Source organism: Ammospiza caudacuta, chromosome 35 (assembly GCF_027887145.1).
Source record: "Ammospiza caudacuta isolate bAmmCau1 chromosome 35, bAmmCau1.pri, whole genome shotgun sequence".
Lineage (NCBI taxonomy): Eukaryota > Metazoa > Chordata > Aves > Passeriformes > Passerellidae > Ammospiza > Ammospiza caudacuta.
The window spans coordinates 2,154,869-2,175,432 of NC_080627.1; the positions used below are offsets into that span (position 1 = coordinate 2,154,869).

General features: G+C 58.6%; 3 protein-coding genes across 3 annotated transcripts in view; 1 reads left to right on the forward strand and 2 right to left on the reverse strand.

Annotated features, from left to right (window-relative positions):
* Window positions 1–2,241: 2,241 nt before the first annotated feature.
* On the forward strand, window positions 2,242–11,934 carry CKM (creatine kinase, M-type). Its single transcript, XM_058822810.1, is given in 9 exon segments — window positions 2,242–2,490; window positions 3,954–4,153; window positions 5,037–5,191; window positions 6,154–6,235; window positions 6,238–6,285; window positions 7,342–7,513; window positions 8,936–9,059; window positions 9,962–10,151; window positions 11,625–11,934. Coding segments are annotated over 8 exon segments (1,143 nt in total). The 5' UTR covers window positions 2,242–2,490; window positions 3,954–3,960; the 3' UTR covers window positions 11,804–11,934.
* Window positions 11,935–12,752: 818 nt separating this feature from the next.
* SPINT2 (serine peptidase inhibitor, Kunitz type 2) lies at window positions 12,753–19,471 on the reverse strand. The gene is made up of 6 exons (XM_058822811.1): window positions 19,368–19,471; window positions 18,184–18,360; window positions 17,144–17,182; window positions 16,649–16,816; window positions 15,528–15,569; window positions 12,753–13,937 (listed from the first exon to the last, which is right to left on the reverse strand). The coding sequence occupies exons 1-6, from the start codon at window positions 19,462–19,464 to the stop codon at window positions 13,783–13,785; spliced, it is 678 nt and encodes a 225-aa protein (XP_058678794.1). The 5' UTR covers window positions 19,465–19,471; the 3' UTR covers window positions 12,753–13,782.
* A 14-nt stretch (window positions 19,472–19,485) lies between these two features.
* ZC3H4 (zinc finger CCCH-type containing 4) overlaps window positions 19,486–20,564 on the reverse strand; it is a 26,074-nt gene continuing 24,995 nt past the window's right edge. The window contains 1 exon segment of the mRNA XM_058822837.1: window positions 19,486–19,661. Coding sequence (XP_058678820.1) covers window positions 19,486–19,661 — 176 coding nt within the window.

A 20,564-nucleotide genomic window follows, 5' to 3' on the forward strand; every position in this document is an offset into this window, starting at 1 on the left:
GTCCCTTTTTGGGGCAAAAATCCCAATTTTGGGGTCCCCCCGTGCCTCAGTTTCCTCTCAGCTGCTTAGGGGGGAAATTGCATTTTTGGGTTCCAAATTTGAGGGGAAAATTCCATTTTTGGGGGGTCCCTTTTTGGGGAGGAAATTCCGATTTCGGGGTCCCTTTTTGAGGACTAAAATTCCATTTTTTGAGGTTCCTTTTGGGGTGGAAAATTCCGATTTTGGGCCCCCCCCCCGTGCCTCAGTTTCCCCCCGATATTTTTTGGGGGGGGGGTCATTCCTGGGGTGCCCCCCCTCCGTCCCTCCCCTCCCCCCCTCAGGGCCCCCCCAGGACCCCTCCCCTCCCCCCCCCCGGGACCCCTCCCCTCCCCCCCCCCCAAATTTGACACCGTTCCCCCCCCCCCCGGGAAATCGGAGCCGAACTAAAAATACCGGGGGGGGGGGGGGGGCGGGGCTTGGGGGCCCCTCCCCCTTCCCCTCCCCCCCCCCGGCTTGAATTGCCCTGAGCCAGCGGATCCGCCCCCCCCCCACCCTAAAACCCCCCCAAAATTAATTTTTGGTGTTCCTCCCCTTAATTCTAACCCCCCCCAAATTAATTTTGGGGTTTTCTGACCCCTCCACAATTAATTTTTGGGGCTCCCCTCCATTAATTTTGGGGTTCCCCCTCTTAATTCTGACCCCCCCCCATTAAATTTTGGGGGTTTCTGACTCCCCCTTAATTCTGACCCCCCCCATTAAATTTTGGGCTTCTCTGACCCCCCCCCCCCCCAATTAATTTTTGGGGTTCCCCCTCCCAGTTAAATTTTGGGGTCTCTTTAATTCCGACCCCCCCCCCCCCAATTAATTCTGGGCTTTTCTGACCTCCCCCCCAATTAATTTTTGGGGTTCCTCCCCCTTTAATTCCGACCCCCTCCCATTAAAGTTTGGGCTTTTTTGACCCCTCCCCCAATTAATTTTGTGGGGGGGTCCCAATATTTGGGATGGTCCCGGGAATTTGGGGAGGGGGTCCCAGGATTTTAGGGGGGGGGTCTCGATATTTTGGGGTCTCGGTATTTTGGGGGGGAGGGTCCCAGTAACGTGGGGGGGGTCCCGCTATTTGAAAAGCTCCCAATATTTATTGGGGGGTGGTCCCGCTATTTGGGGGGGGTTCCCGCTATTTGAATAGCTCCCGGTATTTATTAGGGGGGTGGTCCCGCTATTTGGGGGGGGTCCCGTTATTTGGGGGGGGGTTCCCGCTATTTAAATAGCTCCCGGTATTTATTGGGGGGTGGTCCCGCTATTTGGGGGGGGGTCCCGCTATTTGGGGGGGGGGGGTTCCCGGCTATTTAAATAGCTCCCGGTATTTATTAGGGGGGTGGTCCCGCTATTTGGGGGGGGGGTCCCGCTATTTGGGGGGGGGGGGGGGTTCCCGGCTATTTAAATAGCTCCCGGTATTTATTAGGGGGGTGGTCCCGGTGCCCCAATATTTAAATAGATCCCGCTATTTGGGGGGCGGGTCCCGGTAATTTTGGGGGGTGGTCCCGCTATTTGGGGGGGTGTTCCCGCTATTTGGGGGGTGGTCCCGCCCCGGTCCCGGGGGGCGGCAGGTGCCGCGTGCCCCCCCCGCCCCCCCCCTCCCGGTGACACCGGGACCCCCTCCCAAATTACCGGGGACCCCCCCCAAAATAATGGGAACCTTTTAAAGGGCTCCCGGTATTTGTCGGGGGGTGGTCCCGCTATTTGGGGGGGGTCCCGTTATTTGGGAGGGGGGTTCCCGGTATTTAAATAGCTCCCGGTATTTGTCGGGGGGTGGTCCCGCTATTTTGGGGGGGGGGTCCTGGTATTTAAAGAGCTCCCGTTATTGGGGGGGGTCTCGGTGCCGCGGGGGGTGGTCCCGGTACTCCGCTATTTAAGTAGCTCTCGGTATTTGGGGGGTGGTCCCGCTATTTGGGGGTGGTCCCGCCCCCTGTCCCGCTATTTGGGGGGGGGTCCCGCTATTTAAAGAGCTCCCGATATTTATTTGGGGGGTGGTCCCGGTGCCCCGGGGGGGTCCCGGTGCCCCGGGGGGGTCCCGTTATTTAAATAGCTCCCGCTATTTGGGGGTGGTCCCGCCCCCTGTCCCGGTCCCGCTATTTGGGGGGTGGTCCCGGTAATTTTGGGGGTGGTCCCGCCCCCTGTCCCGGTCCCGCTATTTGGGGGTGGTCCCGGTAATTTTGGGGGTGGTCCCGCCCCCTGTCCCGGTCCCGGGGGGCGGCAGGTGCCGCGTGCCCCCCCCGCCCCCCCCCGGTGACACCGGACACGGGGGGCGGCTCCGGGGGTCCCCGAGGGTCTCGCGCGGGCCGGGGGCGGGCCCCGCCAGGGCCCGGCCCCGCCCGGTTCGGGGTCCCCCCGGAGCCCCCCGCGGCTGGGGGGGGTCCCGGGGGGGATAAAAGCGGCCCCGGGGGGGTCCCGGTGCCACCGCTCCCCCCGCGCCCGGTACCGGCCCGACCCCGACCCGACCGAGACACGCAGGTAACGACGGGACCCCCCCCGCCAACAACGGGGGAGACCCGGGACCCCCCCCCGAGACCACCGGGACCCCCCCAGGGACCCCCTAGAGAACCCCGGGAACCGAATCGGGACTGGGACCCCTCCCCGCCAGGATTACCGGGAGAGCGCTGGGACTCCCCCAGGATCCCCGGGGAGCACCGGGGGAACCCCCGGGACCCCAATCGGTACCGGGACCCTCCGAAAGGGTCGGGACCTCCCCGGTGTCACCGGGACCGGGATTTGGGACCGGGACCCGGGACAAGGACCGGGACCAGGGTTCGGAACCGGGACCGGGATTTGGGAGCGGGACCGGGGACAAGGACCGGGACCAGGGTTTGGAACCGGGACCGGGATTTGGGACCGGGACCCGCCCTCGCATCGATGTCACCGGGACCGGGATTCAGGATCGGGATTTGACACCGGGATTTGGGTCTGGGGCCAGAACCGGCAGAGGGACCCGACCTCCCCTCGGTGTCACCGGGACCGGGATTCGGGTCCGGGATTCGGGATCGGGACAGGGACGGGGACCCGGCTCCCCCTCGGTGTCACCGGCACCGGGATTTGGGAACGGGATTCGGGACAAAGATTCGGAACCGGGACCGGGTGCGGGCCCCGCCCCCCTCGGTGTCACCGGGACCCCCCCCGGGGCCCCCCCCCGGTCCCGCCCCGCCCCCCCGGGCTATAAATAGCCCCGGCCCGAACAAGGAGCGGAGCGCGGCGGCCACGCCCCCTCCCTATAGGACACGCCCACAACGACACGCCCCCCCCGCAGGGCACGCCCCCTTCAGGGCACGCCCACCCGGACACGCCCCAGAGCCCCCCCCCGTGTCCCCTGTGTCCCCTCCTGTGGCACGTGGCGTGGTGTCACCTGTGTCACCTGGCTGTCCCCGTGTCCTGGTGTCACCTTGGATGTCCCTGGTGGCACCTGGCTGTCCCCTGTCCCCTCAGTGCCGCCATGTCCCCATGTCCTCCATGTCCCCCAGTGTCACCTGGCTGCCCCTGTGTCCCCTCAGTGCCGCCATGTCCTCCATGTCCCCCAGTGTCACCTGGCTGTCCCCGTGTCCCCTCAGTGCCGCCATGTCCTTGTGTCCCCATGTCCTCATGGTGTCCCCATGGTGTCCCCGTGTCTCCATGTCCCTGCAGTGCCACCATTCCCCCATGCTCTCCATGTCCCTCCTGTCACCCGCCTGTCCCCATGTCCCTGTGTCCTCACGGTGTCCCCATGGTGTCCCCGTGTCCCCGCAGCGCCACCATGCCGTTCAGCAACACCCACAACAAGTACAAGCAGAAGTTCTGGGTTGAGGAGAAGATCCCAGACCTGTCCCCATGGTGTCCATGATGTTCTCATGGTGTCCCCATGATGTCCATGATGTTCTCATGATGTTCTCATGGTGGCCCCATGGTGTCCATGATGTTCTCACGGTGTCCCCACGGTGTCCCCGCAGTGCCACCATGCCGTTCAGCAACACCCACAACAAGTACAAGCAGAAGTTCTCGGCCGAGGAGGAGTTCCCGGACCTGTCCAAGCACAACAACCACATGGCCAAGGTGCTGACGCCCGCCCTGTACGCCAAGCTGCGCGACAAGGAGACGCCCAGCGGCTTCACCCTCGACGACGTCATCCAGACCGGCGTGGACAACCCCGGTGAGTCCCCAAAGGGGTCCCCAGACCAGCCCGGGGGTCTCCAAACTGACCATAAGGTTCTCAACCCACCCCAGGGGTCTCCAGCTCACCCCAGGGGTCTCCAACCCATCCATGGTGTCCCCGATCCATCCATATGGGGTCTCCAAATTGATCATGGGGTCCCCAGCCTACCCATGGGGTCCTCAGTCCATCCATGGAGTCCCCAAATGGTCCATGGGGTCCCCAATTCATCCATGGGGTCCCCAGACCGCCTGAGGGGTCCCCAATCCACCCTTGGGGTCCTCAGTCCATCCCTGGAGTCCCCAACCCATCCATGGGGTCCTCAAATGTTCCATGGGGTCCTCAATCCATCCATGGGGTCTCCAGCCCATCTATGGTGTCCTCAACCCATCCATGGTGTCCTTAATCCATCCATGGGGTCCCCAAATGTTCCATGGGGTCCCCAATTCATCATGGGGTCCCCAGCCCACCCATGGGGTCCCCAACTCATCTATGGGGTCCTCAAGTGGTCCATGGGGTCCTCAGCCCACCCATGGTGTCTCAACCCACCCATGGGGTCCCTGATCCGTACATGGGGCCAGAGACCCCTCCCCAGGTGCCAGTGACAAATCCCAGTCCCGCACTGGTCCCAGTGACCCCTGGTGTCCCCCAGTGTCCCCTGGTGTCCCCCAATGTCCCCTGGTGTCCCCCAGTGTCCCCAGGCCACCCGTTCATCATGGCCGTGGCTGCGTGGCCGGGGACGAGGAGCCCCATGGCCAATCCCAGTCCCCAATCCCCGTCCCATACTGGTCCCAGTGCCCCATCCAGTCCCATACTGGTCCCAGTCCCCAATCCCCGTCCCATACCGGTCCCAGTGACCCCCGGTGACCCCCGGTGTCCCCAGGTCACCCGTTCATCATGACCGTGGGCTGCGTGGCCGGCGACGAGGAGTCCTACGAGGTCTTCAAGGAGCTCTTTGACCCCGTGATCCAGGACAGGCACGGCGGCTACAAACCCACGGACAAGCACCGCACCGACCTCAACCACGAGAACCTCAAGGTCAGGGGGGCTCCCCAAAATCTGGGAGGGGTCCCCAAAATCTGGAGGGGTCCCCGAAATCTCAGGGGGTCCCCAAAGATCTCAGGAGCGCAGGGAATTGTTGAGGGGCCACCATAGGGTGACATCACAAACCCACGGACAAGCACCGCACCGACCTCAACCACGAGAACCTCAAGGTCAGGGGGGTTCCCCAAAATCTGGAGGGGTCCCCGAAATCTCAGGGGGTCCCCAGGGGTCTCAGGAGGGCAGGGAAGGGGTGACAGGGCCACCACAGGGTGACACCACAAACCCGACCAGCACCGCACCGACCTCAACCACGAGAACCTCAAGGTCAGGGGGGAACCCGAAATTTGGGAGGGGTTCCCCAAAATCTGGGAGGGGTCCCCAAAATTTGGGGAGGTCCCTAAAGGTCTCAGGAGGGCAGGAATGGGGGGACAGGGCCACCATGGGGTGACACCACGAAGCCACCCCAGAAGGGTTTTGGGGGGATTTTTTGAGGGGGATTTTTTGGGGTTTTTGAGGACATTTTGGGGTGGATTTTGGAGGATTTTTTGGAATATTTTTGGGGTGATTTTGAGATATTTTAGGGGCGATTTTAGGGTGATTTTGGAGTGCAGGGCAGGGAGGACTGGACCCCAAGTACGTGCTGAGCAGTGCGGGGCTCTCAAGAGGGGAGGATTTAGGGTTGATATTTTGGGTATATTTGGGTTATTTTGAGAGGAATTTTTTGAGGTTTTTTTGGGGTGATTTGGGGGTATTTTTGGGGTATTTTTGGGGTTCCCAGGGCGGGGAGGACCTGGACCCCAAGTACATGCTGAGCAGTGGAGCTGTGCCACAGCGGGGGATATTTTGGGTTTTTTTAGGGTGCTTTTGGGGTTATTTTGAACGGAATTTTTGGGATATTTTTTGGGTGTTTTTGGGGTGTTTTTGGGGTGATTTTGGGGTATTTTTGGGTTCTCCAGGGCGGGGAGGACCTGGACCCCAAGTACGTGCTGAGCAGCCGCGTGCGCACCGGCCGCAGCATCAAGGGCTACTCGCTGCCCCCCACTGTAGCCGCGGCGAGCGCCGCGCCATCGAGAAGCTGTCAGTCACAGGTGAGGGGCGGGGCCTAGAGGGGCGTGGTCAGCGTGGGCGTGGCCTGACAGGGTGGGGTTGGGTGGCTGAGGTTGGGTTGGGTGTGGTCAGGAAATGGTTGGGGTCAGATTGGGTGTGGTCAGAATGGGTGTGGTCATGGGCGTGGTCATGGGCGTGGTCATGGGCGTGGTCATGGGCGTGGTCGTTAACGGGTGAGACAAATATGGGCGTGGCCTGGATGGATTTGGGGTTAATTCGGAATTAATTTGGGATGGATTTGGGACAAATTTGGGATGAATTTGAGATGAATTTGGGGATGGATTTGGGATTAATTGGTGATGGATTTGGGATGGATTTGGGACAGATGGACACGCCCAGGCCAAATTTAGTATGGCCTGGGCGTGTCCAGGATGGATTTGGGATTTATTTGGGATTAATTGGTGATGGGTTTGGGATGAATTTGGGATGGATTTGGGATTAATTTGGAATTAATTTGAGATGAATTTGGGGTGGATTTAGGATGGATGGGCGTGTCCAGTCCATCCTGGGCGTGTCCTGGGCACATCCTGGTGGGGTTTTGGGATAGATTTGGGATGAATTTGGGATTAATTTGGGACGGATTTGGGATGAGTTTGGAATGGATTTGGGATTGATTTGGGATGAATTTGGGGTGGATTTGGGGTGGATTTGGGATTGATTTGGGATGAATTTGGGGTGGATTTTGGATGGATGGGCGTGTCCAGTCCATCCTGGGCGTGTCCTGGGCACGTCCTGGTGGGGTTTTGGGGTGAATTTGGGGTGAATTCAGGATGGATTTAGGATGAATTTAGGATGGATTTGGGGGGGATTTCAAGGTGAATTTGGGGATGGATTTGGGCTGGATTTGGGATGGATGGGCGTGTCCAGTCCATGCTGGGCGTGTCCAGGTGGGGTTTTGGGATATATTTGGGGTGGATTTGGGGTAGATTTGGGATGAATGAGCATGCCCAGTCCGTCCTGGGCGTGTCCCGGGCGTGGCTGGGCGTGTCTCGGGCGTGTCCCGGGCGTGCCCAGGTGCTGACCACGGCCCCGGGCAGCCCTGAACAGCCTGGAGGGGGAGTTCAAGGGCAAGTACTACCCGCTGAAGGCCATGACGGAGCAGGAGCAGCAGCAGCTCATCGACGACCACTTCCTGTTCGACAAGCCCGTGTCGCCGCTGCTGCTGGCCTCGGGCATGGCCCGCGACTGGCCCGACGCCCGCGGCATCTGGTGCGCACCTGGGCACACCTGGGCGCACCTGGGGGGTGTTCGGGGGCTGGTTTTAGGGTCCTTGGGGGTTCTTAGGAGGTTCTTGGGGCAGTTCGGGGCACCTGGGAGGTTCCTGTGGGCACCTCGGGGACGCCTGGGGGCACCTTGTGGCCCCCGAGGGGCACCTGGAGTACCTGGGGGCACCTGGGGTGTTCTTGGTGGGCACCCAGAGGGTATTTGGAGGGTTCTTAGGGGGTTCTTGGGGAAGCTGGGGGCACCTGGGGGGTGTTTGGGGGGTACCCGGGGTCAGGGGGACGAGCCCGTGTCGCCCCTGCTGCTGGCCTCGGGCATGGCCCGCGACTGGCCCGATGCCCGCGGCACCTGGGCACACCTGGGCACACCTGGGGGGTGTTTGGGGGGCACCTTGTGACACCTGGGGGGTGTTTGGGAGGTCCTTAGGGGGTTCTTGGGGCAGTTCGGGGCGCCTGAGGGGCATTTAGGGGGTTTTTGGGGGCACACCTGGGGGCACCTGGGCTACCTGGGTGGCACCTGAGGGGTGTTTGGGGAGCTTTTGGGGGTTCTTAGGGGGTTCTTGGGGCCGTTCAGAGCGCCTGAGGGGCATCTGGAGGAAGGTGGGGGACACTTGGGGACACCTTGTGGCACCTGAGGAGCACCTGGAGTACCTGGGTGGCACCTGGGGGGTTCCTGGTGGGCATCTGCCATGCCTGGGGCACACCTGGGGGGCTTTGGGAACAGTCTGGGACACCTGCAGGGTGCTGAGGTGTCCCCCCGGGTGTCTCTGATGTCCCCAATGTCCCCTGGTGTCCCCCATTATGGGGGTCTCCCCTTTTGGGAGGACTCTGGGGGTGTCCCCCCGATGTCCCCAGTGTCCCCCAATGTCCCTGACGTCCCCCATTATGGGGGTCTCCCCTCGATGTCCTCAATGTCCCCCGGGTGTCCCCAATGTCCCTTGATGTGTCCAATGTCTCCTGATGTCCCCCATTATGGGGGTCTCCTCTTTTGGGAGAACTCTGGGGGTGTCCCCCCGATGTCCCCTCGATGTCCACTCGGTGTCCCCAATGTCCCCAATATCCCCCGATGTCCCCCAATGCCCCCTGGATGTCCCCAGTGTCCTCTGATGTCCCCCAATCTGCCTCAATGTCCCTCCGATGTTCCCAATGTCCTCTGATGCCCCCCCATTATGGGGGTCTCCCTTTTTGGGGAGGCTCTGGGGGTGTCCCCTCGATGTCCCCAATGTCCCCCTGATGTCCCCAGTGTCCCCTCGATGTCCCCAGTGTCCCCCAGGTGTCCCCAGTGTCCTCTGATGTCCCCCATTATGGGGGTCTCCCCTTCTGGGGGGCTCTCTGGGGGTGTCTGGTCCATGCTGAGGTGTCCCCCCGATGTCCCCCCGATGTCCCCGACGTCCCCCGGGTGTCCCCGCAGGCACAACGACAACAAGACGTTCCTGGTGTGGGTGAACGAGGAGGATCACCTGCGCGTCATCTCCATGGAGAAGGGCGGCAACATGAAGGAGGTGTTCCGGCGCTTCTGCGTGGGGCTCAAGAAGGTCAGGAGGGTCCTGAGGTGTCCCAAGGGTCCTGGGGACACTTGGGGACACTTGGGGATTTGGGGACACTTGGGAGATTTGGGGACATGGAGCAGTTTTGGGGTGACATCTCCATGGAGAAGGGCGGCAGTGGGAGGGGGGTGTTGGTCTCAAGAAGGTCAGGAGGGTTCTGGAAGGTTCTGGGGAGCCTCGAGGGATCCTGAGGGTCTTGGGGACACCTGGGGACATTTGAGGGCATTTGGGGACAGGTGGCATTTGGGGACAAGGAGAACTTTGGGGACAGGGAGAACTTTGGGGACATTGAGAGCACTTTGGGGACAGGGAGAACTTTGGGGACAGGTGTGGCTTTGGGGACAGGGGTGACATTTGGGGACAGGTGACACTTTGAGCACAGGTGACTTTTGGGGACAGAAAACTTTGGGGACATTGAGGGGATCTGGAGACAGGGAGAACTGGAGGGACGGGGATGACATTTAGGGACAGGTGACATTTGAGGATGTTGAGGTGACATTTGGGAACAGGGGTGACATTTGGGGACATGGAGGGCATCTGGACACAGGGAGAACTTTGGGGACAGGGTGCTCAGAGGTGACTTTTGGGGACAAGTGACACTGAGGACAAGGAGATGACATTTCGGGACAGGTGGCACTTTGGGGACATTGAGGTGACCTTTGAGGACATTGAGGTGACGTTTGGGGACACGGAGGTGACATTTGGGGACATTGAGGTGACATTTGAGGTGCCACCAACAACCCTGAGCACCCCAGGTGTGCCCTGGCCGTTCCCCAGGTGTTCCCCAGGTGTTCCCCAGATGTTCCCTAGATGTTCCCCAGGTGTTCCCTCACCGACCACAGGTGCCACCACCCCAATGTCCCCAACCCGTGTCCCCTGTGTGTCCCCAGATCGAGGAGATCTTCAAGAAGGCCGGGCACCCGTTCATGTGGACGGAGCACCTGGGCTACATCCTCACCTGCCCGTCCAACCTGGGCACGGGGCTGCGCGGCGGCGTCCACGTGCGCCTGCAGCACCTCAGCCAGCACCCCAAGTTCGAGGAGATCCTCAAGCGCCTGCGCCTGCAGAAGCGCGGCACAGGTGGGACCCCAGAGCACCCTGGGCACCCCAAAACCCACCTGGGATGGGCGGGGAGACCCCAAAATTCACCTGGGATGGGCGGGGAGACCCCAAAATTCACCTGGCTGGGAGAATTCCATCACCAAGTTCACCCGCGGGAGATAATTCCATCCTCAAGTTCACCTGGGTGGGACAGGGACACCCCAAAATTCACCTGAAGGGGAAATTCCATCCCAAAATTCACCTGGGATGGGCGGGGAGACCCCAAAATTCACCTGGGATGGGTGGGGACACGACAGCCCCAAATTCGCCTGAGGCAGCACCCCAAGTTTGAGGAGATCCTCAAGCGCCTGCAGGAGCGCGGCACAGGTGGGACCCCAAAATTCACCTGGTGGGAGAATTCCATCCTAAAATTCACCTGGGATGGGTGGGGAGGTCCCAAAATTCACCTGGGATGGGCGGGGAGATCCCCAAAGCCGCCTGAGCCATCAGCCCAAGTTGGAGGAGATCCTCGAGCGCTGAGGGTGCTCAGGAGAGGACAGCGGGCGGTCAGAGGGTGCTCAGCAGTGTCCTGGCTCTCTGTGGCTGTCTGTGCCTCGCTGATCCCCCATCTGTCTGTCCGTCTGTCCGTCCGTCTGTCCAGGTGGGACGGACACGGCAGCGGTTCCACCATCGGACGGGACCATCAGGCGCAGGGGTGGACAGGGGGCGCTCAGGGGATGGTCAGGAGTGGACAGTGGGCGGTCAGCGGGTGGTCAGCAGTGTCCTGGCTGTCCGCGCCTCACTGTCCCCCATCTGTCCGTCTGTCTGTCTGTCCAGGCGGGGTGGACACGGCCGTGGTGGGACCATCAGACACTGGATGGACAGGGGATGGTCAGGAGGTGCTATGGGGTGGTCAGGAGATGTTCAGGAGTGGTCAGCAGTGTCCTGGCTGTCCGTGCCTCACTGATTCCCCATCTGTTTGTCCATCTGTCCGTCTGTCCGTCCAGGCGGGGTGGACACGGCCGCGGTGGGACCATCAGACAGGGGATGGTCAGGAGTGGTCAGTGGGTGGTCAGCGGGTGGTCAGCGGTGTCCTGGCTGTCCATGGCCGTCCATGTCTCACTGTCCCCCGTCTGTCCCTCTGTCCATCCATCCCTCTGTCCGTCCGTCCAGGCGGGGTGGACACAGCCACAGTTGGGCCACCAGACAGGGGATGGTCAGCAGTGTCCTGGCCGTCCATGTCTCACTGTCCCCCGTCTGTTTGTCCTTCTGTCCGTCCGTCCATCCATGCAGGCGGGGTGGACACGGCCGCAGTGGGCAGGGGATGGTCAGGAGTGGTCAGTGGGTGGTCAGCGGTGTCCTGGCTGTCTGTAGCTCACTGTCCCCCATCTGTCCGTCCGTCCATCCGTGCAGGCGGGGTGGACACGGCCGCAGTGGGCAGGGGATGGTCAGGAGTGTCCTGGCCGTCCATGTCTCACTGTCCCCCATCTGTCCGTCTGTCCGTCTGTCCAGGCGGGGTGGACACGGCCGCGGTGGGCGCCGTGTTCGACATCTCCAACGCCGACCGCCTGGGCTTCTCGGAGGTGGAGCAGGTGCAGATGGTGGTGGACGGCGTCAAGCTCATGGTGGAGATGGAGAAGAAGCTGGAGCAGAAGCAGCCCATCGACGACATGATCCCGGCCCAGAAATAGGGGAGGGGGCGCCACGGGGACCCCCAGAGCGCCCCCAGAGCCTCCCGTGGGGAGGGGGCGCCGCGGGGACCCCCCAGAACCCCCCCAGAATCGCCCCCGGAGCGGCCCCAATAAACGCTGCTGGTCCCGGCTGCGCTCGGTGGCTCAATCTGGGGAGGGGGCGACGCCGAATTTGGGGGTCCCGGCAAAGTCAGAGGGACCCTCGCGGTCTCTTCCCAGCCGTGGGGACCCCAAAATGTCCCCCAGACCCCTCCCGACCACCGGGGACCCCCCAAAATCCCCCCCCAATAAACGCTGCTGGTCCCCACCATGCTCGGGGGTGCCAATTTGGGGAGGGGGCGACACCAAATTTGGGGCTCCCAGAAATTTCACAGCGACCCCCACATTCCCCAAGGGCCCCTCGGGTCCTCCTGGGGACCCCAAAATCTCCCCCAGAACCCTCCCGACCCCCGAGGACCCCCCAGAACCCCCCCAATAAACGACCCCAATATGGTCGGGAGTTCCAATTTGGGGAGGGGGGCGACGTCAATTTGATCCCCCCCAAACCTCAATTTTTTTTCCCCAAAATAATTCCTTTTTTCCCCTCAAATCCCAAACCCCATTTTCCCCCAAAAAACCCCATTCCTCCCCAAAAATCCCTTTTTTCCCCATAAAATTCCATTTTTTTCCCCTCCAGAAAACCCCAATTTTCCCCCTAAAAAATCCCAATTTTCCCCCTAAAAATTCCATTTTTCCTCCCAAAATTCCCTTTTTCCCCAAATCCCATTTTCCCCTCCCAAACCCCATTTCACCCCTAAAACATCCCATTTTTTCCACCACAAAATCCCATTTTTCCCCCCAAAAAAAAACATTTTTCCCCTAAAATTCCATTTTTCCCCCAAAATTCCCATTTTTTCCCCAGATCAAGGGGAGGGACTCAGAGGTTTGGATTTTTTGGGGGCTGCTCAGGAATTTGGGGTTTTGGGGTTCTGATTTTTCCCTTTATTCCAACAAATCCCTGGAATGTAAAAAAACCCTCCCACAATTATTCCCAAACCCCAAAATCTCCTCGATTCGACCCAAAAATCACAAATCCCCCCTCCCCCATCAATCACACAAACATGGGGGTGGGGACCCAAAAAAAACACCAAAAAAACCCACCAAAAAACACCAAAAAACCACACCAAAAAACACCAAAAAAACCCCAAAACCCCCAAAAATCCAGGTGAGAAAAGGGGGGAGAATGCCCCAAATTTTTAGGATTTTGGGGGGATTTTTTTTTTAATTTTTGAGGGTTTTTTGAGGGTTTTTTTCCCCACCCACCCTTCCCCCAAAATTCCATTTATTCCCTACAAAAATCACTAAAAATCAGAGCACGGATCATTGCTCAGGATCAGCTCAGGGATGGAGATTTTGGGGCTGGTTTTGGGGGTTTTTTTTTGATTTTTTGTGGGTTTTTTTCAGTATTTTTGGGGGGATTTTTTGGGGATTTTTTTTTAACTTTCTATTGATTTTTTAAGGATTTTTTTAGGATTTTTTTTGGATTTTTTTGGAGTTTTTTGAGATTTTTTCCCCCACCCACCATTCCCCAAAATTCCATTTATTCCCTACAAAAATCACTAAAAATCAGAGCACGGATCATTGCTCAGGGAGGGGGATTTTGGGGCTGCTTTTGTGGATCTTTTTGTGGGGGTTTTTTTCAGTATTTTTGTTTTGATTTTTTGGGGGGATTTTTTTTTTTTTAAGGTATTTTTTGTGGATTTTTTTTTTTTTTTTGGGGGGGGTGAGTTTTTTTTTTGGGGGGGGGATTTTTTTTGAGTTTTGTTTTTAGGCTTTTTCCCCCACCCACCCTTCCCCAAAATGCCCTTTATTCCCCCCAGAAATGCCCCGCAGTCGGCGCACGGATCATTGTGGGCGGCGGCGCGGCCGGGGGCGTTTCGGGGCATTTTTGTGGATTTTCGGGGCCATTTTTGGGGTGATTTGGGGCGGTTTCGGGGCGCTCAGGCCGGGTACGGCTCCTTCATCAGGCACTCGCGGTCGTCGGCGCCGGCGGCGGCTCCGGGCGCGCGCGGCTTCGGGCGGCAGCGCCCGCGGGCCAGGGACAGGGACAGCGACAGCACGGCCACCAGGGCCACCAGCGCCACCAAAAACAGCCCTGAGGGGACAAAAACGGGGTCAGGGACACCCCAAAATGGGGACAGGGACACCGCGGCCACCAGGGCCACCAGCGCCACCAAAAACAGCCCTGAGGGGACAAAAACGGGGTCAGGGACAGGGACAGGGCCACCAAAAACAGCCCTGGGGACACAAAATGGCGTCAGGGACACCCCAAAATGGGGACAGGGTCACCCAGGGTCAGGGACAGCGACAGCACGGCCACCAGGGCCACCAGCGCCACCAAAAACAGCCCTGAGGGGACAAAAACGGGGTCAGGGACACCCCAAAATGGGGACAGGGACACCGCGGCCACCAGGGCCACCAGCGCCACCAAAAACAGCCCTAAAGTGACAAAAACGGGGTCAGGGACAGAGACAGGGCCACCAGTGCCACCAAAAACAGCCCTGAGGGGACACAAAATGGCGTCAGGGACACCCCAAAATGGGGACAGGGACAGCATGGCCATCAGGGCCACCAAAAACAGCCCTAAAGTGACAAAAACAGGGTCAGGGACACCCCAAAATGGGGACAGGGACACCACGGCCACCAGGGCCACCAGCGCCACCAAAAACAGCCCTGAGGGGACAAAAACGGGGTCAGGGACAGGGACAGGGCCACCAAGGCCACCAAAAACAGCCCTGAGGGGACACAAAATGGCGTCAGGGACACCCAGGGACAGGGACAGGGCCACCGTGGCCACCAGGGCCACCAAAAACAGCCCTGAGGGGACACAAAATGGCGTCAGGGACACCCCAAAATGGGGGACAGGGACACCCAGGGACAGGGACAGCGACAGCACGGCCACCAGGGCCACCAGCGCCACCAAAAACAGCCCTGAGGGGACAAAAACGGGGTCAGGGACACCCCAAAATGGGGACAGGGACACCCAGGGACAGGGACAGTGCCACCGCGGCCACCAGGGCCACCAGCGCCACCAAAAACAGCCCTAAAGTGACAAAAACGGGGACAAAATGGGGTCAGGGACACCCAGGGACAGCGACAGGGCCACCACGGCCACCAGGGCCACCAAAAGCAGCCCTGAGGGGACACAAAATGGCGTCAGGGACACCCCAAAATGGGGACAGGGACACCGCGGCCACCAGGGCCACCAACATCAGCCCTAAGTGACAAAAATGGGGTCAGGGACACCCCAAAATGGGCAAAATGGGGTCAGGAACAGCCAGGGCCACCACGGCCACCAGGGCCACCAGAAACAGCCCTGGGGACACAAAATGGGGACAGGACGGGGACAGGGACATTGGGAGGGACACTGAGGGGGATCTGGGGACATTCAGGGGGGATCCGGGGACATTTGGGGGGCACTGAAGGAACTGGGAAGGATTTGGGGGCATTCAAAGGGGATTTGGGGACATTTTGGGGGGATTTGGGGACATTTGGGGACACTGGGGGAGATTTGGGGACACTCAAGGGACATCTGGGGACACTGGGTGGGGACTGAAGGAACTGGGAAGGATTTGGGGGCACTGGGGAGGATTTGGGGACATTTGGGGACATTCAGGGAGGATTTGGGGACATTTGGGGACATTCAGGGAGGATTTGGGGACATTTGGGGACAGCCAGGACTCACCTTTGGAGGCGAAGAATCTCTGGAATTCATCACTGAAATCACCTGGGGAGAAACGGGGAGAGCTCGGACTGGGGACGAATTTGGGGACAAATTTGGGGATTTGGGGACAAATTTTGGGCAATTTGGGGCAAATTTGGGGCAAATTTTGGAAATTATGGCGGCAAATTTTTTGGGAATTTTGTGGCAAATTTTGGTGAATTTCAGGGCATTTTTTTGGGGAATTTGGGGTAAATTTTGGGGCAAATCTTTGGGGCAAATCTTTGGGAATTTTGGGGAAAACTTTGGGGGATTTCAGGGCAGATTTTGGGAAAAACTTTTGGGGAATTTTGGGGCAAATTTTGGAGCAACCTTTTGGGGAAATTTAGGGCAAAGTTTTGGGGGATTTTGGGGCAAATTTTTGGAGAGTTTTGGGGCAAACCTTTGGGAATTTTAGGGTAAATTTTGGGGGTATTTTGGGGCAAATTTTGGGACAACTTTTTGGGGGCTTTGGATCAAGTTTTGGGGAATTTTGGGACAAATTTTGGAGCAAATTTTTGGGGAATTTCAGGGCAAATTTTGAGGCAAATTTTCGGGGAACTTTGGGGGCAATTTTTGTGGAACTTCAGAGCAAATTTTTGTGAGACTTCAGGGAATTTTTCTAAATGACATCCAATTTTCACGCCAATTTTTTTCACGATTTTTTCCAAATTTTGTGCCCATTTCCCCTCCGATTTCCCCAACTACCGGCTGATTTTTGGGCTGATTTTTGGGCTGAGTTTGGCTGATTTTTGGGCTGATTTTTGGGCTGATTTTTAGGCTGATTTTTGAACAGATTTTGCTGACTTCTGGGCTGATTTTTGAGCTGATTTTTGCTGATTTTTGGGCTGAGTTTGTCTGATTTTGGGGCTGATTTTGGGGCTGATTTTTAGGCTAATTTTTGAAGAGATTTTGCTGACTTTTGAGCAGATTTTGGCTGATTTTTGAGCTGATTTTGGCTGATTTTTGGGCTGAATTTTGGGCTGATTTTGGCTGATTTCCGGGTGATTTTTGGGCCGATTTTGGCTGATTTTTGGGCTGAATTTTGGGCTGATTTTGGCTGATTTTTGGGCCGATTTTTGCTGGTTGTGGGTGCGATTCCTCACCGTCGGGCCGGCAGCGGCGCAGGCACTCGCGCTCGTCCCGGTGGTTGTTGGCGTTGCCCCGGCAGCCGCCGTAGGTGAATTCCCGGCACGATTTCTCCGCGGGGACGTAAAACCAGCGCGGGAACGCGGCCCGGCACGGCCCGGTCACCGGCGGGGCTGAGCACAGGTCTGGGGGGCAAAAAAACCCAAAATTCCCACATCAAAACCCAAAAATTCCCGCTTCAAAACTCAAAATTTTCACTTTCAAATTTGAAATTTCCACCTCAAAATTCAAAATTTCTGGTTAAATCCGGCCCCGATCCAGTCAAAATTCAGAATTTTCACTTCAATTGGTGCCAAATCCACTCAAAATTCAAAATTTCCTGCTAAAATCCATCCCAAATCCCTTCAAAACTCAAAATTTCTACTTAAATTTACAGCAAATCCCTTTGAAATTCAAATTTTCTGGTTAAATTTCTAACAAAACCTTCCCCGAAAATCAAAATTTGGAGTTACCTGCTAAGGTGGAATTGGTGGTGACAGGACTGGAGAGAGCTGTGGAAAATAGGAAAAATTAGAAAAAAAATGGGGAAAAATGAGTAACATGAGAAAAATTGGGAGAAAATGGGGAAAATTGAGAATAATGGGGGGAAAATTGGGGGGAAATGGGAAAACAATGGGGAAAAAAAGAAAAATAAATGGGCAAGAAAGGGAAAGATGAGGAGAAAATGGGGAAAAGGGGGAAAAATGGGAAAAATGGGGATAAAAGGGGGGAAAGGGGGAAGAAAAGGGGGAAAGGGACAAAATGGGGGAAATTGGGAAAATTTGGGGAAAAGGGAAAATGGGGAAGATGGGAAAAAAAGGAAAAATAAATGGGCAAGAAAGGGAGAGATGAGGGGAAAATGGGAGAAAATAGAAGAAAATCAGAAAAAAATTGAAAATTTGAAATGGGAAAAAATGGGAAAAAGCGGGGGGGGGTGGGGGGGGGGATGGGAAAAATTGGGGAAAATGCAGAAAACCCGAAAAATGAGGGGGAAAACCACGAAAAATGGGGAAAAACAGAGGGGGAGAAAATGGGAAAAAAAGGGAAAAACCGGCACCGAACCGGGGGGGGGTTTGGGCACCGAAATATTCCAGAATCGCGGCCCCTCCCCCTGCCGGGATTCCCGGTGTTCCCGGTCCTGCCCCGCCGCTCTCCCGGCACTCCCGAAGCCGCCCCCGGCATTTTCCCGTTCTCCCCGGTGCCGCCCCGTATTTCCCGGTTCCCTCCGGTCTCTCCCTTTATTTCCTGCTATTTCCCGGTCCCCCCCGTTATTCCCGGTCCCTCCCGGTTCTCGGTTCTGCCCGCAGCTCTCCCGCACTCCCGCTCGCTGCCAAAGTTGTTCCCGTTATTCCCCGGTCTCCCCGTTATTTCCCGGTCTCCCCCGGTCCCTCCCGGTTCTCACCGGTGTTTCCCGGTTCTGCCCCGCAGCTCTCCCGCACTCCCGCTCGCTCCCGAAGTTGTCCCCGTTATTCCCGGTTCCCCCCGGTCCCCTCCCGGTATTTCCGGTTCTCACCGGTTCCCGGCGCATCCCCGCAGCTCTCCCGGCACTCCCGTTCGCTGCCGAAGTTGTTCCCGTTGCCGCCGCAGCCGCCGAACACGAAACTCTCGCAGCTCCCGGAGGAGGCGTTGAAAAACCAGCGCGGGATGGAGGCGCGGCAGCGGCCGGTGAGCGCCGGTAACCGGCACCGGGCTGCGGAAATACCGGTTATTGACCCCAAAAACGCCGAAATTCAACCCAAATCCCGCCCGTGAGCGCCGGTAACCGGCACCGGGCTGGGGAAATACCGGTTATTGACCCCAAAAACGCCGAAATTTATCCCAAATCCCGCCCGTGAGCGCCGGTAACCGGCACCGGGCTGGGGGAAACACCCGTTATTTACACCAAAAATGCCGAAATTGAACCCAAATCCGGCCGGTGAGCGCCGGTAACCGGCACCGGGCTGCGGAAACCGACCCAAAAAACCCGAAATTTAACCCAAAATCCACCCTGAGAACCGTGAGCGCCGGTAACCGGCACCGGGCTGGGGTCGGGACCCGTTAGTGACCCCAAAACCCTTCCTGGGACCCCCCAAAAGTTTGGGATCCCTTCCCAAAATTCGGGATTTCCCCCCCAAAATCTTCTCCGGGATCCCCAAAATTCCCCCAGATCCCCCAAACTCCCCCACGACCCCTCAGATCCCCCAAAATTCTCTCCAGGACCCCCCAAATCCCTTCCAGGACCCCCCAAAAATCCCAAGGACCCCCAAAAATCCCTCCCAAAATTCCCCCAGAACCTCGCAAGGATGCCCCAAATCCTCCTCAGGACCCCCCAAAACTCCCCCAAATCCCCCCCCAGGACCCCTCAGTTCCCCCTCAAACTCCTCCAAACCTCCCCCAGGACCCCCCAAAACTCCCCCAAACCTCACCCGGGACCCTCCAAATGCCCCCCAAAACTCCCCCAGGTCCCCTCCAGGGCTCCCCCAACAACACCCCCCCCCCAGACCCCCCAAATCCTGTCCAAGACCCCCCCAAAATTCCCCCAAATCCTCTCCAAGACCCCCTAAAACTCCCCCAAATCCCCCCCGAACCTCACCCAGGACCCCCCAGCTGCACCCCAAACCCCCCCAGGACCCCCCAAATCCCCCCCAGGACCCCCCAAATCCCCCCAACCGCCCCCCCAAAACCCCCCCAGGACCCCCCGGTTTCGCCCCCCGGTACCGGCGAGGGCGGCGGGGCCGCTCGGGGGGTCCCCGGCCGAGCCCCCCGGGCCCCCCAGGAGCAGCAGCAGCAGCGGGAGGAGCCGCCCCGCCGCCATCGCAGGTGAGCGCCGCTGACGTCACCCAGGTGCGCCGGCCACGCCCCCACCGCGCGCGCGCCGGCCACGCCCACCACCCCGCCCCGGAACGGAAAAAAACGGAGGGGAGGGGAAAACGGCGGAGTTGGCCACGCCCACAAAGCGAGGACACGCCCACAATGTGAAGTCACGCCCACTGCGTGAGGCCACGCCCCCAACTTTATTTCCCGCCATGGGAACGGTCCGGGGGTGTTGGAGTGAAGCCACGCCCCCCTCATTTGCATGTGACGCGGGAAATCGCGCGGCGATGGGGGGGGTTTGGGGGATTTTGCGGGGATTTTGAGGGATTTTGGGGGCATTTTGAGGGAATTTTGGGGGGTATTTGAGGAGTTTTGGGGTCTGGGGGAATTTTTGGGGGGTTTAGAGGGGGTGTTTGGTGGGTTTTGGGGGAGTTTTGGGGGATTTTGGGGGAGTTTTGGGGAGGTTTTGGGGTCTGGGGGATTCTGTGGGGATTTTGAGGGAATTTTGGGGTGTATTTGAGGAGTTTTGGGGTCTGGGGGATTTTTGGGGGGGTTTAGAGGGGGTGTTTGGGGAATTTTGGGGGAGTTTTGGTGTCTGGAGGATTCTGTGTGGGGGTTTAGGGGGTTTTCAGGAGTTTTGGGGAATTTTGGGAGGGGGATTTGGGGTTTTGAGGGGACTCCGGGGGGCGCTTTGGGGTCTGGTGTGTTCTGGGAGTTTTGGGGGATTTTGGGGAACTTCTGAGGAGGTTTTGAGTTCTGTGGGGTTTTGGGCGAGTTTTGGGGGGATTTTGGGGAGGTTTTTAGGGAGTTTTTGGGTGGAGTTTTGGGTCTGGGGGGGTCCGGCGGGGACTTTTTGGGGAGACTTTTGGGGTCCGTGGATTTTTTGGGGTGGATATGGAGACATTCCTATACTAAGCCACGCCCATACCACGCCTCTCGCCACACCCCTTTAAGCCCCGCCCACACCATTGCCGGCAATGGGAGGGTCTGGAGTGGAATTCCAGCATTAGGCCACGCCCTTTTAGGCCACGCCCTTTAGGCCACGCCCCTACTCGCTGCATCAATGGGAGGGGCTACAAGTGAATTTCATTAAGCCACGCC